This window comes from Microtus ochrogaster, unplaced genomic scaffold, assembly GCF_000317375.1.
Source record: "Microtus ochrogaster isolate Prairie Vole_2 unplaced genomic scaffold, MicOch1.0 UNK35, whole genome shotgun sequence".
NCBI classification, from domain to species: Eukaryota; Metazoa; Chordata; class Mammalia; order Rodentia; family Cricetidae; genus Microtus; species Microtus ochrogaster.
The window spans coordinates 689346-710463 of record NW_004949133.1 but is presented as its reverse complement, the minus strand read 5'-3'; the positions used below and the strand labels follow the sequence as shown (position 1 = coordinate 710463).

At 38.2% G+C, this 21118-nt stretch overlaps 1 protein-coding gene across 3 annotated transcripts in view; it reads right to left on the bottom strand.

Moving 5' to 3' along the window:
- Rgs7 (regulator of G protein signaling 7) overlaps positions 1 to 21118 on the bottom strand; it is a 368440-nt gene that overhangs the window by 64577 nt on the left and 282745 nt on the right. For all 3 annotated transcript variants that reach the window (XM_013354256.2, XM_005368530.2, XM_026789965.1), the window contains 2 exons: positions 12528 to 12634; positions 8945 to 8996 (listed from right to left, as the gene is read on the bottom strand). In XM_013354256.2, the coding sequence (XP_013209710.1) occupies positions 8945 to 8996; positions 12528 to 12634 (159 nt within the window). The remainder of the gene's footprint in view (positions 1 to 8944; positions 8997 to 12527; positions 12635 to 21118) is intronic.

Sequence of the window (21118 nt, the reverse complement as noted above, 5' to 3'; positions counted from 1 at the left end):
CTGCCGCTATTTCAACAACTGCATGTACTGGCTTTGTGGGAGCCTAGGCAGTTTGGATGCTCACCTTACTAGACCTGTATGAAGGTGGGTGGTCCTTGGACCTCCCACAGGGCAGGGAACCCTGATTGCTCTTTGGGCTGATGAGGGAGGGGGACTTGATCGGGGAGGGGGAGGGAAATGGGAGGTGGTGGTGGGGAGGAGGCAGAAATCTTTAATAAATTAATAAATAAAAAAGGTAAAAAGAAAAAAATTAAAAAAATACACCATCAAAAAAAAACAAAAAAAAAGTTAAAAAGGAGTCTAATAAGGCAGGTCATTGGGTGTTATCATGCCCAAGTCATTGGACTGGTTTCTTAAATAGACAAACAAATAGTTAGATGTTCTCAAGATGGTGACTCAAGATATTTGTTGAACAATTTTCAATATAATTGAATACAACTCTAGATATTAGATTGTGAACTGGGACACACTTAGGAATATTTCACTTCCCATTTGGATAACTATTTGAGTACTGGATTTGGAATTATACAAGGTCTATAGATAATACATTTATATACTTTTGTAATATTCTTATGTATAGATAGTCTTACACATAGATATTGGAATAAGACTGTGAACTAGGTGCCTAAATATTTGAAAAATAAAACCCTAAAATCTAGAGAGACTGTTTAACAACTGAAACTTTCTGTTTTTAACACCTGAAATTATCATTGAGAAGTTCTGTGAAATATCAAATGCTTCTGTTAAGAATTTACAAGTATAATTTCGATTCTTTAGATGGCATTAATATTTACTTCCTTTTAATAAATATCTTGATAATGAGCAAACTTTTACTTTTGTAAAATTAAGCTTGATTTTCTTTTTAAGGAGGTAACTTGTTATATTTTTCATATTTAAGCATAGTTTATTTGCTCGTGATGGATAGTTATTTTATAAAATGAATTGAAATGCTAATATTACCTCTTATAACAAGCAAAATTAATGCAACAATTAAAGATTTTATTTTATATGAAGATATATATAGAAGTCTACAAATCAGAAGATTACCCTACTACATTTTTCAAAATTAAAGATTTTTAAGTTATCTAGGTTATTTGAAAGCTACTTTTATTGTAAACACTAACTTTGCATTTGAGTCATGATATTTGATGGTGACTGGCATGAGATCCGAAGACATGGCTCCTCCATCTGCATAGTATGTCGTTCTTATTTACCGTGTTAGTTTTGGGAATAGCATCGTCTATGAACCCATTGCTCACTGAGGAATGTTCTAGAATTGTAAAATAGGGTTCTTCGGCTAAGCTCAGGACACTTACTAACCACATACTTAGAAACAGCATACCATGGAAGAAACAAAAGGAAGACCCAGGAAGGTGTCTTCCTCATCCCAGGAAAGACACAGACATTAGTCTGCTTTAGGAAGATGCTGCCTGCTCTTTATTACTCTTGTGTCTTAAGTGTGTTCCCTCAACTTTAGGAGCTGAAAATCTGGTTAGCCACTTTGTATTGTAAATAAAGCTTTCTTTTTCTTCTTCAGCACTTATTCCTTGAAAATTTTTTTATTTGTATTTTACCCAGAAGATGCACTTCTACACATTGTTTTAAGCAATGATAGTCTTCTTAGTGGTCATGGTTGAATTCCAGAAAATTTCTAACCTCAGTCAGAGAAGAGAATATGGAGAGGAAAACATGACTAACTTGCTGTGCTCTCAAACATTAGGAAGCAACCACATGACGAAATGAAAAGTAGAAACAAGCCAAAAAAAAAAAAAAAACCAAACCACAAAACGCTTCGTCATATTTGTCATTTTCTCTAGAAAATTCTGCAAACACCGTGTATGACACGAAGAAAGTCTCAAAGTCATCACTCCCATTTACCCTCACAGCAAAAAGAGATGGACAAGGGTGAACCAGCTTTTGTCTTACTCAAGGGTCAGTGTCAGAGGACAAACCATCAGCCCTGTTTTTGGAGAAACATATAAGACTGTCTATACAATTGTGACTTAAAATAGCAGCCTGGGGGATGTTATCGTGAAGTCAGGAATATACTAGCTACAACTCTAAGAGCCAGAGGCCCCTTGCAGACAAATATGAGACTCAAGTCTCCTTTTAGATGAGGAAGAAAGAAAAATCCATTCATACTGTATACAAAGTGCGGCAAAAGCCATCATTCTGAAACACACCCGGAGCATTCTGCCTTTAACAAGGTCTGATCTAAGTGCTAGGGTATAGGGAGAAGATGCCAAGCCCTCCCCCACTATATTCTTCTTAGTCCACTTAAGTGCAAAGGAATTTGAAAAGCCCAAAGCACAGTTGCGAAGGTCACTTGCCAGCATCACTATGTGTCTGAGTTCTAATCATAAAGATTGCACAGTGTAGCTTCTTTCCCTGAACCTTACCAGGTGTCACTAGGTCCCTTACATGACAACAGGGGAGTGTGGCTGAAAGAGTGACACATGTCAGACCTGCTTTAAGAAAAAGAAGCTTCTAGGGAAGCCCAAGAAAGAAAAAGGAGAGAAACAGGAAAAGCTGGAGTAGGGAGAGGGTGGAGCAGGAGTAATGTGGATACTGTGATAAGAAAAAACACGAATAGAAATTTTTAAATAATAAATTTTTATGGGTTTATCAGTAGACTAGACAGGAGTGAACTGATAAATCAATGAGCTACAAAACAATAATCAAAACTTCCACCAAGTTGAAGCAAAGTCAAGCGAATAAAATTATCAACAATCTTAACATATGCAATGACATACAGAGAAGAGAAAAACAAAAATATTTTTAAGCAAAGACTAAACATTTGCTAAAACCAATGATAGACTCTCTCTCAGCTGCATTGGAGCCTTTCCCAAACAAATGTCCCAATGTTCTATGTCCCAGTAAACTCAGAATTCGACTTAATGGAGACAAGGCCACTAACGGAACAATTAAGATAAAATGGGGTTCAAAGAGTAGGCCCCTAATCTAAGATGACTGGTGTCTTTCTAGGAAGAGAAAAGATGCCAGAGATGTACTTGCTCAGAGAGACAGCCATGTGAGGCACAGTAAGAAGTCACATTTCTGAAAACCAAAGACTCAGAAGAAGCCAATTCTACAGCAGTTTGTTTTTTAATTTCTCTGCAGAGGATGCCTGTCATTATTTAGGAGAATCAGTTTCTGTTGCTAAAGTCACACAGGTTGTGATATCTTGTTATGGCCACCCGAGAAATTAACACAAGCCATAAAATGAGGAATCAGAGAAAGAATCAAAGAGGACAAATAGGTAAGTCCACGTTCCAAACCCTATACTTAGAATACTTAGACAGATTCTAATTACAAGGAACAAGTTTTAGAGTTCTGTAAGTTTGTGAAAAAGATGACTAGCATATGCTATTGCAGTTTCATATTATGTAATTCCATTTGCCCATGTAATTAATATGTTAGTATTGTAAATTGACTAATTTAGAGCCACTGTCTAAACAGTAATTAATAATTTTGTTTTGTTTTGTCCTCTCGGGTAATGGCAATATAAGCTTTGGAACAGTTTTTGTTGATAGAAGGACCTTATGGGATAATTTAATGTTTCTTTCTGCAAGTGTCACGTGGTGACTTTAGAAGCAAACCAGAAAGTTCTCTCCTCTCTACTTCATGGCCTTTCCACACTAAACCTTCCCTGTTTTCCTTTTAGCTACATAGTTCTAGATTTTTCAGTTCAGACATTAGTTGTCATACTCATCCACATGAACATGTATGTCATCAAAGATGGCCCATGAACCAAATACATCATCAGCTTCATAGAAACAAAGTTCTCAGTAATCAAGATAACAATATTTGAATATAGTACTTAAAACAAGAAAAAATATTGTTTAAAGGTTCACAATGAATAATATATCAAAAACTTAAAGACGATGCTAGACTGTGGATGGGCTAAATGAAATGAGTCTACTAGGACTCCTGTACTTAGGGGAAGTTGTATTTCATTGGCTTAAAATCCTATTTAGCTGGACATGGTGGCATATGTGTAAAATCCTAAAAATCAGGAGGCAGTGGCAGATAGATTTCCAATTTGAGGCTAACCTAAACACAATAGACTCTTTAGGGAATCTGAAGTTGGAACATGAAGATCTTGCCTAAATAAAATAAAAACAAATAAGCAAAAAATCCTCTCTGGACATTGGATATTTGACCATTGAAAGTCATATCCTAGACTTTTTATGTGTAATGCATACAATCAGAGCTACCGTCTTTGGTATCTGCTTCTGTTTGGCAGCAATGGCTCTATCTGCTTCTCACCAAAGTTGTCTTGTGCTTCCTCATGTGTTGGCCTCCAGCTCACTCTGGTCTCACTCTGAATGATGCAAATGTACCAATAAAAACACATTCTCCACACTGGAATGGGTTTGGATTGGGATTGCCTTTTGTATTTCCACACACAGTATGCAAATTTTCTCCCACCTTGATTTTCTAAGAATGGAGTTCTTGTAGATGTGGTCCATATTGGCTTTAAAATAAGCTAAAATGCTGTTAAAACAATCAATATAGTGCCAAGAGAGCCATGAAAACATGCCTTTTGCACATGGGCTGATCTACAGAAGTTTGTGTTCTACACATCATAGGATAAGCTCAAGTTTGGTGATGGGAAAGAAGGTCAAGATGGCAAGAAAATGAGGGAAACTTTTTAAAACTTTCTGTTCAGTTTCACATAGCAGAGCCTGTTTTGAATCTCAGCATTCAGGGCTACAGCAGGCAAATTGTAGTCTGAGGTCAGTTTAGGATATTTAGAGAGAATATATCTCAAACAATAAAGTTATAATAAAATAATACAACCACTTCTTGTGCATCTATGCCACAAAGTTCTTAGAAAATACAGCCTAAGTAGCCAGTCTACTTTAGACCTTAAAGCCCACGCATGTCAGATCATCCATACCCTTTTAAAGAGGAGGTTTTAAGAGTATATTTTAAATAAAAGACAGTAGAAACTGAAAGACTGGAAAAATTCAAATTAGTAGTGCAATTTATTTGCACTTAAGAATATAAGCTATTGTTGTGGAATATGGCTTTAACTACGTAAGGATGTGTTACATTTGTTTAACAATGTAAAAATGTGTTGCTTTGCACCTGATTGATCTAATAAAAAGCTGAACAGTCAATGGGTAGGCAGTAGAGGGATAGGTGGGGCTGGAGGTGAAAGAGAATAAGTAGGAGGAAGAATCTAGGGTTCAGGGGAGAAGAGGAAAGAAAGAGGGAGAAATAGAAAGAGATGCCTGGGGCCAGGCAACCAGGCAGTAGCCAGTCAGCCAGACAAAGAGGAAACAGGAAAAGTAGGACATACAGAATGAAAGAAAGATAAAAGGCCCCAAGGCAAAATGTAGATGAAGAGAAAGAGGGTCAACTAAGTTATAAGAACTAATGGGACAAGCATAAGATAAGGCCGAGCATTCATTACTAATATTAAATCTCCATGTCATGATTTGGGGGCTGGCAGTGTGAGAAGCTCTGCTTCAAGCCATCCTTATGTGGATGTTTAGTAATTAAGCCAGCTATAAAATAAACCAGAATATGATTCATCAGTAAAAACAAATGGGATAATTTAACAATATGATTCCACTTAGTTTACAAATAGGCTGGCTGGGGTTGTGGGAAACAGTTCAGGAGATGATCTCCTCTGATGTGGGTGCCAGTAAAAGTCAGTTCAAAGCTGAAGGACATTAGCCATGACGGATGACTGCTATGAAGCCTGTTCTGTGAGTGATTCATTGCAGAGATCACGGCTTTTCCTCAGGCATTCCAGGGGAACAAGCCTACTACCAAGTCACCAGACACGTACTGCAATTGTGATTCCTCTAACCTTCCAGTGAAGAAGACAGAGATTGGAAAGGAGGGCCACCAAGAATAAGAATTGTCTTTACGGTGTCACCCAGCAGCCAATGGAGGCAGATGTGAAGACGCACAGTCAAACATTAGGTGGAGTTTGGGAAGCCTAGGAAGGTGGAGGAGAAAGGAATGTAGAAGCCAGAGGGTCAAGAACACCATGGGAAGGCTCACACAATCAACTAGCCTGGGTTCATAGAGACTTGACGAAAATGAACAGACAACCAAGGGGCCTGTAGAAGACTGACCTAGGCACTCTGCACATGTTACCATTGTTTGGCTTGGTCTTCAGGGGACTCCTAACAGCAGGAACAATGGCTATCTCTGACTCTTTTACTGGATGTGGGGATCCTACTTCTCATACTGGGTCACTTTGCCCAGCCTTAATACATGAGGAGGTGCTTAGTCTTACTGCAATTTAATATATCGAGTTTTATTGCTACTCATAGGAGACCTGCCCTTTCCTGAATAGAGATGGAAGAGAGGGGGATTGAGGGTTAAGAGATAGGAAATGGGGAAGACGGACTGGTAGGGGAGGATGGGAAGTGGCTGCAGCCACAATGTAAAATAAACAGATGAATAAAAAAAAAGAATTCTCTTTTTAACAGGAAACAGAAGCATTGTGTATGATAGGCAACAATAATGAGAACCAAAAATCACTAGTTTATGTTTAGTGAGTTTAGAACAGGAATAATGCCAGCTTCCTTAGGTATACCAATATTAATTATTCCAATCATTTCATTAAGTCAAGATCTCTAGCCTCGTTTTGGAGGTAGCAACCTGAGACCCAGAATTGTGTCGCACTTTCTTCAAAGGCACACATTCAGCCTTTTGTCACAGCAGTTATAGGAGTCAGGTCTCACTCAGGAAGGTGTCTCCTCTACTAGAATGGGGTAAGGCCTTTGGGTAGGCTCCTAGACATAGAGCCACATCCCACAGAAAGCTTCAACTCTGACTGATGCATCCGTAGCTGCTTCTCAACTTTCTGTAAGCATTTCAATTCTGAGGACTGTTGAGCAACAGATGAAGAAGTGGGCATTTCCACTCAGGTAACAGAATGATCTAGTCTCTCTGTTAGTTTGACAACATCGTATAAAGTACTTTTGTCTGTTTGTCTATTTGAAACCCATCTGCACCACCTGCCCACTCTGGGGTAACTTACTAAACGTTTCTATAGTGACTATTAGGAAAGGTAATTCCAACCATTTTCTATGGATTTTCCTACAGTTTACTTCTGAAGATGTTTCTCCAGGGGAAGCCCCAAAGAAAATCAAACGATTGTTATGCTCTTTCCTGCTTTTGCATATTATATTATTCTCTCTTGATAGGATAGATAGTTTATGCCAACTTGTCCTAGGTTAGAGCCATTTGAGAGGAGAGAGTCTTAACTGAGAAAATGCCTCAGTAAGCCTGGGATATAGACAAGCTTATAGAGCATCTTCTTTATTAGTGAATGACTTAGGAGGGCCCAGTCCACAGTGGGTGCTGCAACCTCTGGGATGGTGGTGTTGGGTGATATACAAAAGAAAGCCAACTCCACAAGTCCTAGAGAGCAAACCCGTAAGCAGCACTCCTCTATGGCCTCCTGCCTCTATGCCCTCCAGCGTTGTTTTAGTTCCTGCTATGATGTTCGTCAGTGATGAACTGAGGTCTGGATGTATACGTGAAATGAACCCTGTGCTCCCCAAGTTGCTTTTGATCGTCGCAGCAATAGAAACCCCAACTAAGATATTTCCTTAAACAATTTCATGTCTCACCACCACATGTGCTGGTTTGAAGAGAATGGTCCCCATAGGATCATGTTTGAATACTTGTTCCCCAGTTAGTAGAACTATCTGGGAAAGATTAGGAAGTGTGGCCTTGTTGGGCAAGGTGTGCTACCAGGGACAGGCTTTGAAGTTTCCAAAGCCCACACCAGGCCCAATACTGCTCTCTCACTCCGTGTTCCCTGTGGATTAGGTACAACTCCAGTGCCATGCTCTTGCCAGATGCCATGCTCCTCACCATGATGACCATAAACTAACTCTCTGTAAGCTCCAAAGAAATGCCTTCCTGCAAAAGTTGCCTTAGTCATGGTGGGTCTTCACAGCCATATCACAGTAACTAAGAAACCACATATAATTCCTTCTTCTGACTTTAAAATCTGTCTCGGATGTTATTAATTCTATTATGAGATTATTCTGGCATAATACCTATCGCCACCAAATAAGGGCAATATTTAATTATTTTAAACTCCCATATCATTTTGCACATAGCAATGGCATTTTCATGTCCACTTATAAGACATTTGTGTAGGACACTACTTTCTTTTCTAGGCTGTGAGCTACTCAATGCTGCAGGCAAGTCAGACACCCTACGGACACCATCATCTTCTACAACAAGGCCCGTGAGTGGTTTTCAATGAGCATCTGTAGCCGTGGTGCTTCAGATTTGTCCAATCTTGCTTCATAAAAGCATCACCTATGCAAAAATTCCTGAAGACGAACATTTTCTAGGGACAAAAGTTTTTCCTTATAGAGCTTCTTTGCAATCTTCATGATTGGGCTTCGGTTATCTTAAGGTCACGGAATTTGATTTATTAGGGTTAAATTTGCTATTGTACATTGCTATATTTTCTTTGACTTGCCAGTGGCCTTTCCATATTTAACATAACCTTCTGATCTAGAATCATAGGATGCCTCCCTAATAGTCAGCAAAATAGAGGTGTGAGGAGCCAGAGGGCTTTGTGTTTGCGTGTTTGTTTTAAACTTCATAGCTGAGCTGAAGAAGAACTAGGACTCTGGCTCTCTGCATCCATTTATCTCTCTTCCTTGCTGCATGGGATGCTCTGAAAGACCAACCCCAACGATTTGAGGCTTGTTTCAGCATTGCAATATAATTGGGGGCTTTTCTTTAACAGAGCACATTCTACTATGGAAGAGCTGCCATCAAGTCTGGTGACTTGCCAAATAAAGCCATACATAAATTGGGTGTTATCATTACTGATCCATACCTAGAATGGTGGTTTCCTCTTTCATTAATAAAAACAACAGAATTCATTTACTTGGAAAACAGACACATAAATGGTTAAGGACAAAACAAAGACCATTGCACTGACCATAGTCTGTATTTTCTGGCTCCCAACAATTTGATGGCCAAAAATAGGGTGTCTGTTGAAGGAAAAAAGAGGAGTCTTGGTTATACACATAAATATTTAGTAGGCTTTCTGTGCAGTCTGTGTTTATCTTCGGTGCTTATCTAGACTATGTTTCTGATAACAAACATTTTAAACCCAGAGAAAGCTAGCAGAGAGATGTTTATAAGGTTCTCTTCTGCATGCACTGACCAATTTCTCAGCCTTCAGCTTTGCCAAACAACAGCAGGGATTTAAAATGGCGCTCATTTTCCATCATCTCGTACCAACAGACATAAGGTTAAAGGATATGACTGCATTATCCAAGCAAAAGGTTCAGTTTCAGCCACAGCGAGGGCTGAAAGCAGAATATTATGTTCAGCAAGATTTGAAATGAAGCATGCCTAAATACAGTGACGTTTTCTGCACATTATATCTCTTTATTGATTTTCATAGGTTCTCAAAGTTTAGAACCATTCCTGAAACTTGTGAATCATTTGCTGGGATCTGTTAATTATGTAATGCAACTTTCAACATTATTCAGCATGATGACAGTAACCTTTGACTTTTACTTACAAAAGCATTCATTTATTGCTGTAAACTTTTAAATGGTGCAAACCAGAGATCATGTTTTTTAACTAATAGTATCTTTGATGTGATTAACAATATCCAGAATTCTGATTCTGTAAAATTCTAGAAATACACTGACTGAAATATAAAAGGAAATTTGATCAGGAATAAAACCCTTAAGATAATTAGTGTGGCAATTTTTTTTCATGATTTTTCTAGCCCTGACAACTGAACCTGGCACAAAGACTCATGGTGACCACAGATCTGCAGAAGCAATGTCATTCATTGAAATTGGGATGGCACATGAACTCAGGGGCACAGTGGCTGTAGAAATACATAATGGGTTGATTATATGGATGAACTACTTTTATTGATTGCTTATGTGCAATGAACATATTTTGGGCATTTTCCGACTCTCTGAATTTTACTTTCTAGAGAATGACTCTCAAAGATGCAGAAAAGGATGCTCTGGAGAAATGATGGCGTCATTAGGAGACGGCCCTTTTCTGAGTGCTCTGACCACCAGAGGATTTTTGACTTAGCCTCTACTTTTTTGAAATTACTTCAGTCTAATAAAGGAAGATAATAGTAATGTGCCCATATGAACAAAATCACAGTAGGAATTTGGAAGAAAAAAAAGACTGAATCGCTAGGGTAAGAGGGGGAGGAAGACGTGTACGGAACATGCTTAGCCTCTCCAATCATACTTAACTCTGTGGGAGACAGAAGTTTGAAGATTTGATTTCTTAGAAATTAAATTGGACCAGGATTCCAGTAAAGCCATGGAGGGAATGAAATAGCTGAAGACTATTTCATGCAGAGCTCCTTTTTGAGAAGCCTCTCAGAGGGAGCACTGATTGCTTGGTGCTGCTTCATTTTGGGTGCGTGTGTGTGTGTGTGCATATGTGTGTGTGCATATGTGTGAGTGTGTTCATTATCCTTGTATAAGCATATTGATTAACTAGTTTTAGACTATATTTTAGGTATATGGTCAATTAGACACATTTTGTTCTCAGCTCACCTTTTAAATTTTTTCTTTATTCTTTTACCATATTCTTAGTAAAAATCTTATGCCTATAAAAATTGAATTTTATATTGGGTATTATAGAGAAATGTCATAAAACCAACATTTTTCATTAACAATGGAAGATTTTTTTCTCAGGAAACAATGTTTGACTTATAATGATAAACACTATAAGAGAATAACAAACCTTTATAGTTTGTTATTTATTACATATTTCTGTGATTTTTCTAGACTTTGGGACATTTTTGTTCTTGAGTGTCCTTTTTTCAGTGCTAACCACCTTTGCTTCTACAGAACCTCCTCCAATCGCCCTAGCCATTACTCAGTAGACTTTAGCTGCACAGTCCATGTATTAACTCTGTGTGGGGCATATGAGATCTGCCCGAGGGAATCAGGAGAGGTCTCAATTCCAGTTAGCAAAGAGTGACCAGACAATTTCAAGTTTACAGTAAATCTAAAAAAAAAAAAAAAAAAAAACAACAACAACAACAAAAACGCATGTCTAAAATGTCCTAAGAGTATCAGACACATCTATTGTATCACATCAATTAAATTAGGTTCTGTTTATCTCAAATGCATGTCCTATACCTTCTTTAGGTTCTTAATAATGTTTGGAATCTACAGGGTTCAACAGAGGCACTGAGAATTTAACCCTGTTAATTTAACCCTGTGTTGAAACTCCTTCCAAGGAGATGAATTTCAGGTCAATTCAGGAAGTTTTTGCTGCTTGGAACCAGCATGAAAATGGAAAAAAAACAAAATCAGATCACGATGAACCTTCATGTGTTTTCTACTATTAGAGATGTTCCAACAGAACAAACAAGGCAGCACTTTGCTAGGCTGTACAAGTAGGAATCCAGCTCACTCCGACTCTGTTCTTGGTTCCTTTCACTGTTAAAGGATTCAATGATAAACAGATTTGCTAATCCACCACATTTAGATGTCACTGCAAAGGTAGATGGATTGTTAAAATATACAGCATTTAATAATTGATAGTAATAATATAATTTTATAGATCTGCATGAGATATACCTAACAGCACATTGAACTTGATAACCTCTCCTAAGTCTGATAGTTATGTAATGAATGAGCCACTTGTTCCTTCTCCCTCCCTTTGTTCTAAAACTCTCGAAAATTCTTTTCCTCCTCTAGATGTGCAGTGGTGCTTTGTAACCTTCACTCAGCACTTACAAGCCTGATAAGACATCCAAACTTTGCCCACTAAATTCTTTCTGGGAAGGTCGAGAACAGAGAACAAGAACTTAAATTGCAGCCAATTCAACCCATTATCACTAACTGAGGGCAATGTCTGAACTCATTCATTTTATGAAAATATTTTAAATTGGATAATTAGCAAGAGAGTGCCATAGCCAGTATTTCCTTTCTGAGTAAGGTTTTCTTTGTTGTTGTTTTGTTTTTAGTTACTGTTGTTGTTTTGTTTTGCATAATGGAGATTTTATTTTTTATATCGATTATAAAGATACATAATTTTTTGGTTTTGTAAACATAGAACCATTGCTCTTTCAGAATTTATGAGTTTGTTAGTCTTAAATTTTACTTGTAACTTCAGTCTCAAAAACGTTTCCAAAAATTGGAACTATGTAAAGATGTAATCCTGCAGCAGCAAAGACTTTCCTTCAAAAACAAAGTTGAGTTATATCTCTCAACTTCCTGCTTGCTAAGTGCAACTTACAGTTGAAGTCTTCCCTATTTTCTTCGATTCCACTAAGTCACCTCGTGAATTTTCCTAAAGTTTTTCTTACATTAAAACATAATTTCAGTCATTACACAGTTCAGCTTCTACATTTTCCCCACCGGTGTCTTATGATTGCTTCTGATGCTTACCCATGAGCACTAATTACTTTCTAAGTAGTCTAAGACAACCACATAATAGTTTCCAAAAGGTCTGAAGACACACAAGAACGAAGGTCAGGCTTTCTGGCTTGTTGTGAAAGAATATAAGTTTCCACTTACTTGAAAGCGGTAGAAGGTGCCATCATCCTTGAGTGTGAGGACGTGATCTGAGATGGGAAAGAAGTAGCCGTGGGCAGCCATTAGCGTTCCCAAATGGAGAGCCTCCACTGTTCCAAGAAAGCAGAGCAAAATGAAAACAGCACATGAAAGCCCTGTATATTTGTTAGAAGTTGTTCTTGATGATTACAAAGGAGTAACATTTGTCTGATCCTCTTTCAACACATTCTTGCACCAAATTTTTAATATTTTCCCAGTCACATAGAACAATCTTTCTATACAAAGGTGAGTGTGTGTGTGTGTGTGTGTGTGTGTGTGTGATTTTGAACTCCCTGTTCAAAGCCAAAATTTTGCCACAGAGTACCAGAGTATCTATACATTCTATTTAAAACTCTAAAGCTCATGTGGACACAGGAAGAACAAAACTTTAAAGACACATATCTTGTTACTTAAACTTTTAATATTTTCCCAGTCACATAGAACAATCTTTACAAAGGTGAGTGTGTGTGTGTGTGTGTGTGTGTGTGTGTGTGTGATTTTGAACTCCCTGTTCAAAGCCAAAATTTTGCCACAGAGTACCAGAGTATCTATACATTCTATTTAAAACTCTAAAGCTCATGTGGACACAGGAAGAACAAAACTTTAAAGACACATATCTTGTTACTTAAACTCGTGGCACTTCCCACATCTGATGGTAAAGATAATCAATACACCTTGCAAGATTTATGTGAAAATCATATACAGATGTAGGCAAGGGAGGTAGGCAAATGCCTGAGCATAGTAGCTACAGGACATATGGGACTATTATGCTTCATTGCTTGCACACTGAATGAGATTTACATCTTTCCAAGGTATTTCCCTGGCGCGCCACTTCTACAGATTTGCCTCTGAGAAGACAGACTGAGAGACGCTGGTTCCTCTAAATGGTGGCAGTCCTTTCCACATGTCCTCCATTACATTTGGGTTGGCCATTGTGTTTAAATGGAAGAGAAAGTTGAGGAAAGCTGGGCCACAACAGTTGCTAATAGCCTACAGCTTTGGTCAAGGTTGGGGTCCTTGTATGCCTTTGGCAACAAGACTTGAGTCTTGAAATTTCAGGGGCCTCACTTCTCCTCTTCTTACAGTTGCTTCTGTTCACTTTGGTTTTTCAGTCTGTGTGCTGGGAAAGAGTATCAGCACACTTACCAGCCACGGAGATTAAGTTACAGCACATGGGGATGACTTACATGTCTTTGGTTAAATGGTAAGAGAGTATGAGATTATAGACATAATTTCCAAAATGAAGTTATTAAATAATAGGTGAAAAATCAGGGGTAAATTTTCACCAACCCCGCAACTGACAAAGGTCTGATCTCCAAAATATATAAGGATCTCAAGAAACTAGACCGTAAAAGGCTAATCAACCCAATTATAAAATGGGGCACTGAGCTGAACAGAGAATTCTCAACAGAAGAAGTTCAAATGGCCAAAAGACACTTAAGGTCATGCTCATCTTCCTTCACGATTAGGGAAATGCAAATCAAGACAACTTTAAGATACCATCTTACACCTGTCAAAATGGCTAAAATAAAAAAACACCAATGATAGCTTTTGCTGGAGAGGTTGTGGAGAAAGGGGTACCCTCATCCATTGCTGGTGGGAATGCAAACTTGTGCAACCACTTTGGAAAGCAGTGTGGCGGTTTCTCAGGAAATTCGGGATCAACTTACCCCTGGACCCAGCAATACCACTCTTGGGAATATACCCAAGAGAGGCCTTATCATACAACAAAAGTATATGCTCTACGATGTTCAAAGCAGCATTGTTTGTAATAGCCAGAACCTGGAAACAACCTAGATACCCTTCAATGGAAGAATGGATGAAGAAAGTATGGAATATACACATATTAGAGTACTACTCAGCAGTAAAGAATAAGGGCTTCTTGAATTTTGCATGCAAATGGATGGAAATAGAAAACATTATCCTGAGTGAGGTAAGCCAGACCCAAAAAGAGGAGCATGGGATGTACTCACTCATATTTGGTTTCTAGCCATAAACAAAGGACATTGAGCCTATAATTAGTGATCCTAGAGAAGCTAAATAAGGAGAGCCCAAAGAAAAACATATAGGGGTAAATTTTGTATTTGACTTAGAACTGTGGAAAAATGAAGCTATAAAACCAATACTGCTAGAGAAAAATAAGAATTCAAATATACAGTCCATCCCAAATAGGTTAAATACCAGTACATGGGAAAGGACTAAAGTGTTTTGTGTTGTGATCATGAGAGGTCTGTTCAGTTTTTCTAAATAAATGTTAATGCTTGCGTTGTGTTTTCAAAGTACCTCAGAAGGATTTGATGTGGGTTGTTGTGCAATGAAAAAAACTAGAATTGATATTACAGGTATAAATGATAGCAAGAAATCTTAGTGTTAGAGGACATGGTTTCAAGGTTCATTTGTTTATTTAATGATAATCATGGGACTACATACTCCCATGATCCAACTGCTCCTAAAGCCCCAGCATCACCTCAACTGAATAAGACCCAGAAAGACCACACTGGCAATGTCCACATGGAATATTTCAAGAGTTCAATGAGTAAATTGTCAAGATCAACCTCCAGTCATGCTTCTCGGCAAAATAACCACTATTAATCTTCATGTGGGAATGATTTTTGCCTCACTCACACAGCTCAAGCTCAACAATGCACCAACCAAAGCATCTTAGTTTCTTTTCTCATTTGGATAGCCAAGTGATGTGTGCGCTGAGCAAGCCATTCCTGAACTGCCACCATGTGACGAGCTGCAGCAGCTGTGCCAAATGCAGGCATTCCTCCCTCCCTTACCTCAGACCCTCAGGTGAAGATTTGCAACGTCTTTAAAAGAAGAGTGTTCTACAGACTAATTTGTTTTTTTTTTTAACCACAGCACCTCAAATGTTAAAAGGATGAATAACACATTATAAAAGAAGGTTGAGTTCTCCTGTGTGAAGTGTTGTATATTTATAGCCCAGTTTCAAAATCGTCTTATCCACAGAGAGCACAGCAGCCCTTCCACAGACAGCAAATCATCTTACAAAGATTGAAACGTGTTGGGACCAAGAAAACAAGAATTGCGACGATTCTCACTGGATTCTGTACATTTTAGTCAAAACCTTTTACTTAGGTTTTATGTGGATGTCTTTTACGAAATATAGCTCTATGTAACAATAATAATCAAAGAAAAAGAGACTGTCAACTTGAAGAGGGAGGATGGGAAGGGTTGGGGGAGGGCACCTGGGGAGGGCAAAGTGATACAATTATATTCTATTTCAATTTAAAATGTATTTTAGAAGAAAAAACAAATGCAGTTGTATATATCTACATATGCATACATTCATAATTAAAACAAAACAAATTTGAAAAAAAATACAGTGCTGTCATTCCACATGCATACAGTTAAATGTGATCCGGCTCTTTCCAGGTGTGTCTTAGAAGGGAGTCTACAGAAAAATGATGACAGCGGGCAAGGAAATGAAAATGCTAAAATGTATACAAAGGTAACTTGCCTACTAGTCAAATAAAAGGCAATCCGTGGGATGCTTCTAAGTCAGGAAAGCAATGTTTGCTTGCAGAAGATATGGTCATTTTAGAAGTCCTTTGAAACATGATCTTTTAGATCTACTGGAATTGGCATTTGAAAAGGTAAGGTCAGACATTTGGGGGAAATTACATATACAGAACATTTTATTCTCCAACAAAGCCAAAAAGAAATGGACTGTTACTGAACGAGGACTTTCAAAAGCAGCTTTAATTTCTCAGCAGAGGGAGGGAGTGAAAGAAGTAACTTGGGCTTTCATCTCTTTTTAAACATTTCCACATTGGGAAACAAATCCAAGTATTACTTGATTCTTACCAACTACAAATAGAGACTTTCTTAAAAAGAAAAGTGAATAGCAAATGATAATAAAGTATAAAGAATAAATGTAGAGAAGTTTGGGGATTGGAGATGTGGCTAATGGGTAAAGTGTGTGCTTTGTAAGTATAAAGCCTAGAGATCAGATTCCTAACACCCATGGAAAAGCTTAGAAGGTATGACAGCTCACCTGCAACCCCAGAGCTCAGAAAGTAGAGAAAAGGGACACTTGGAACAAACTGGGTAACTACAGTAGCCCAATTAGCCTGAGCTAAGGGAGAGAATAATCCAGGAAGACATCTCAAATCAACCCCTGACCTCCAAATGTCTACATACATATGTGTGCTCCCAGACATTTGAGTACATGCATACACACTCAAATACTACAAACACACCTTTAAGAAATAACTTCTGTGTGTCATGAATAAAATAATAATAATAATAAAAACAAACAAACAAGCCAAGGATGCAAATGACCCTCCCAAAATAACTTCTGCTTGAAAGAAACAAAAACAGAATCAGAAATTGAATCAGCATTGAGAAATGCACCAGGTGTTTAATACCTGTAAATCCCCTTCCTAACAGCAGTGAAGTGTGGCTGTTGTGCAGTGTGCTGTCAGAATTCAGATCCATCTCTCTGTTGACCAGCTGTGTAACAAGAGCCAGGGACTTCCAGTCTCTGGCCTTGGTGTCCTCAGGAGCATGAAGTTAATAAAATACATCTGCCCCAAGTTCACTGTGATAACCAACTAAGATGTGAGCTATGTATCAGTACCACATGCAAATGCTACAGTGATATTAGCTGAAAGAAAATGACAGAGTTGTACCACTTCATCACTTCAGTTAGTTCAAAACAAAGGGGTAGCTGGTTTTGGACTAGGCTTCCCCATCATAGTAAGCATTCTCAACCCAACGCTGCTTGAAACCTGTAGGTGATCAAATCAGGTTCGTTTGGTGCCGTGATATATCTGCTCTAGGATATGTCTTTTTCACCCTAGGCAGCAAAGAACACACACATACATACAATATAAAGAGAAATATAGTAGTTATAGAAAAAATGTTTTCACAGGTTAACATATCCACTAAAGCATGATTATAATATCCCCAAAAGAAAACACCCGGCTTGGGAAACAGTAGAAAGGACTTTCTGAACTTGACTGTGTCAAAGATTGAGGACCAAAGAGAGCACCAAGAATCAAAGTAGACCCAGATACACAGGGAACTCACTGTACATGTGTGCTATTGCTACTCGTAGTTTGCTTGAGATAGCGTCTTCTATAACTGGGAACTCACTATGTAGCCCCGGGATGACCTTGAATACATGATTCTCTTTCTTCAGCCACTAAAGGCTAGGATTACAAGCATGTAACACCATGCTCACTGGGACATTTTCCCAGGAATTAAAATGAAAAGTCAGTTTAAAAGAACAATCAGGAGGCTAAGGCAAAGGGAAGTTGAGTTTAAGACCAACGTCATCTACATAATTAGAGCTTAACTTAAAATGCAAACTACGGACTGTCATTGCAATGCAACAAAGATAAAAACACCTTAGAACCATGAAGTATTAGTTTTGAGTTAGTTTTTGGTTATTTTGTATTCAGAAATCTTTTATGGTTGACATGTGTTTTATGGCCATCCGTCACCCTCAGTTATATAACCTACATGGGGTATAAAGACCTACAATTTAGGAAAGTATGCCCCCAAATCCCTTTCTCTCTTTCACATTCTTGCTCTCTATGTTTCATTTGTTTCTCAGGCTGATCTTGATAAACACATCCCCTTCTTCTTCCTAAAGTGTTTTGTTTGTGTTTTTGGTGGTGCTGAGGATTGAACCCGGAAGAAAATACTGTAGTCTCTGTGAGCCAAAGAGTAGAAAGACACAATTCATCCACAGGCTCTAATGGAGTCATCTCAGGGAAGTGAGGAAGGGAAAACAAACAGCAGAGGCTATTTAAAAATGCTGCCAAGTCAAGACGGAAGACGAGGGGAGAGAAACAATGAGAATTTTCTGAGAAGATAAGGTCATTACTGCTCCGAGAGCCAGGCCCCCGACAATGGGAAGGTTTAACTGTAAGCTCAGTCCCACTAGTTGTAATCAGCTTCTAACCCACCGCCTCTTCTGCAGTCACAATAGGTTACCTACGAAAATCTATTAAGACAGACTGTCTAAGACGAAGTAGTAAGAGAAGTCCAAAGTCAAAAGGACATTCCCAAACCAAAGTTCTAGAGGATTTAGAAGACTCTGCCATCTTTAGCTAAACAAGCACTGAACATAGACCAACTATGAAACAAATTACCATACCCCTCCACACTGAAGGCTCACTTCCTGAGAAAGGATATAGGATGGACAACTTGGAGTAAAATGATCACAAAGCATATAATTTTTCATTCAAATTTCTAATGATAACAGGGTAACACGTGCAAACAGATGAGTAATGTGAGCGGAGGGGTGGGCACTGTAAAACATCCTTGGTGAAAGAATAAAAAAGAAATGCCGTCAATAAAAACCATGGCAGCAAAAATGACAAGAATCTCTCTAGGCTCACTGTGGGTGATACAAGAAGGGAGGCCAGGAGCTTGAAGACAAGCCATCAGATTCCTTCTGTACTGAAAGTCAAAGAGAAAGAAATACAATGTGAGAGAGAAAAAAATTAAAATGGAGCACCCAAAAAGTAATGGGTAATATCAAACATTATAGCATTCCTAACTGCAATGTAAGGAAGTTGTGAAAAGACAGCTTGAGGAAAGAAATCTAAAAACAGCCAAGAACATCCTCAAATACACAAGGCAGACCAAAGCACAAGTCAGGCAAGCTCACAGAATACCCCAAACTAAATGACATCCAATGTTTAAGGGTAATACCCTGGAGACATGGAAGAGGAAGGAATGTTTCCTCCAAGGAACAGTGGAGGGAACTCATTACTGTGGGTTCTGATCCTCCAAAACTCTACAGTGACATTATTGGGAGGGTGGGCCTTTAAGAAGCATTTAGTTTACAATAGTTCCACATGTCTGAATGAATATCATTACTCCTTTTGCCACGGGACAATGTAGCAAGAAAGTTCTGGCCAAAGCCAAACTCGGAATCTTAGAACTGTGAACCATTAAACGTTTATTTAATATAATTTACCCAGTTTCTGGCTTTCTGCACAAAATGAACTAAGACAACCTACCTTCCTCGTAATGTGAAAATTAATCCTTAAGGAGGAAACATAAGAATTATAAATCAGAAATTTGACTAGTCAGAGCAATAAAAAATATCAAGGAAATAAAAAAGTAAAGAGAAAAATATATTTTATTTTGTTATTCTCAATTTCTCTAAAATGTAACTTAAAACAAATAATAGTAAAAAGTGTGTTAGAGCAGTGGTTATCAACCTATTGGTCATGAACATTCCTTTGGGTGTCCAAAGACATTTTCACGAGGGTTATACATCAGATATCCTGCATATCTGATATCTACATTATGATTCATAATCATAGCAAAATTGGTTATGAAATTGCAACAAAAATAATTTTACGGTTGGGGTTCCACAAGAGGAACTGTATTAAAGGGTAACAGTGCTTGGAAGGTTAAGAACCACTGTGTTAGATTATTACAAAATGGCCACAAATAAAACAGAAGAGATGAATTGGGAGAAACCTAAAAACCTCGAGAATTAGAATTGTGTGACTAAAAATGCCATTTGAAAATGGAATTACATTATCTGAGATCTAGACTTAAAACCTCAAGACAAGCAATCAGTGAATACAGGATAAACATAACTGATGGCAGCAGAGAAAATGCAATCATCTAAATGACTGAATTGAAATTGCAATGGCAGGAAAAAAGGAGGAAGAAACAAAAGAGCAAAGTTTGCAGATGTTAACCTACCTGTATCAATAATGCCTGAAGGCAAATGATCTGAAGACAGTAATTCAAAATTTAAAAAATTAAAAACAAAAGCATGGAACTATACTAGAAGGAAACTGCATTTTCTCATTTTCTCTTCTCTCCTTTCTTCCCCTCTGTTCTACTCTCCTCTTCTTTTCTTTCCTTTCTTCTCCTATAATTTCTCTCTCTCTCTTTTTTTTTAAATTATACTCTCTAACACGAGATGGATTTGAACTCAGTTTGTAGCCCAGCTTGATTTTAAAAAGAAGTCACCTTGCTTCAGTCTCCGAGTGCTAAAATTACAGGATGAACCCACATGCAAATATGTTGAAAATAGAGAGAGTAGGAAAGATGGATCCTGTTTATGCAGATCAAGATGTTCATATGCTAACAAAATGGTTATAGAGTGAGGCTCATAACGAGCAAGATCAGCGGGAATGATGGGGAGAATCGCATAACTTTAAAGAGGTCAATTTAATAAGAAAAAAGCAGTCTAAATGTGTGTGCACTTCCAAATTTGGGAGGTAAACTTTGGAGAAATAATGGAGAGAGAGAGAGAGAGAGACAGACAGACAGACAGACAGACAGACAGAGAGACACAGAGAGAGAGAGACAGAGAGAGAGACAGAGAGAGAGAGACAGAGAGAGAGAGACAGAGAGAGACAGAGAGAGAGACAGAGAGAGAGACAGAGAGAGACAGAGAGAGACAGAGAGACAGAGAGAGAGAGACAGAGAGAGACAGAGAGAGAGACAGAGAGACAGAGACAGAGACAGAGAGAGAGACAGAGAGAGAGAGACTGAGAGACAGAGAGAGACAGAGAGAGACAGAGAGACAGAGAGAGAGACAGAGA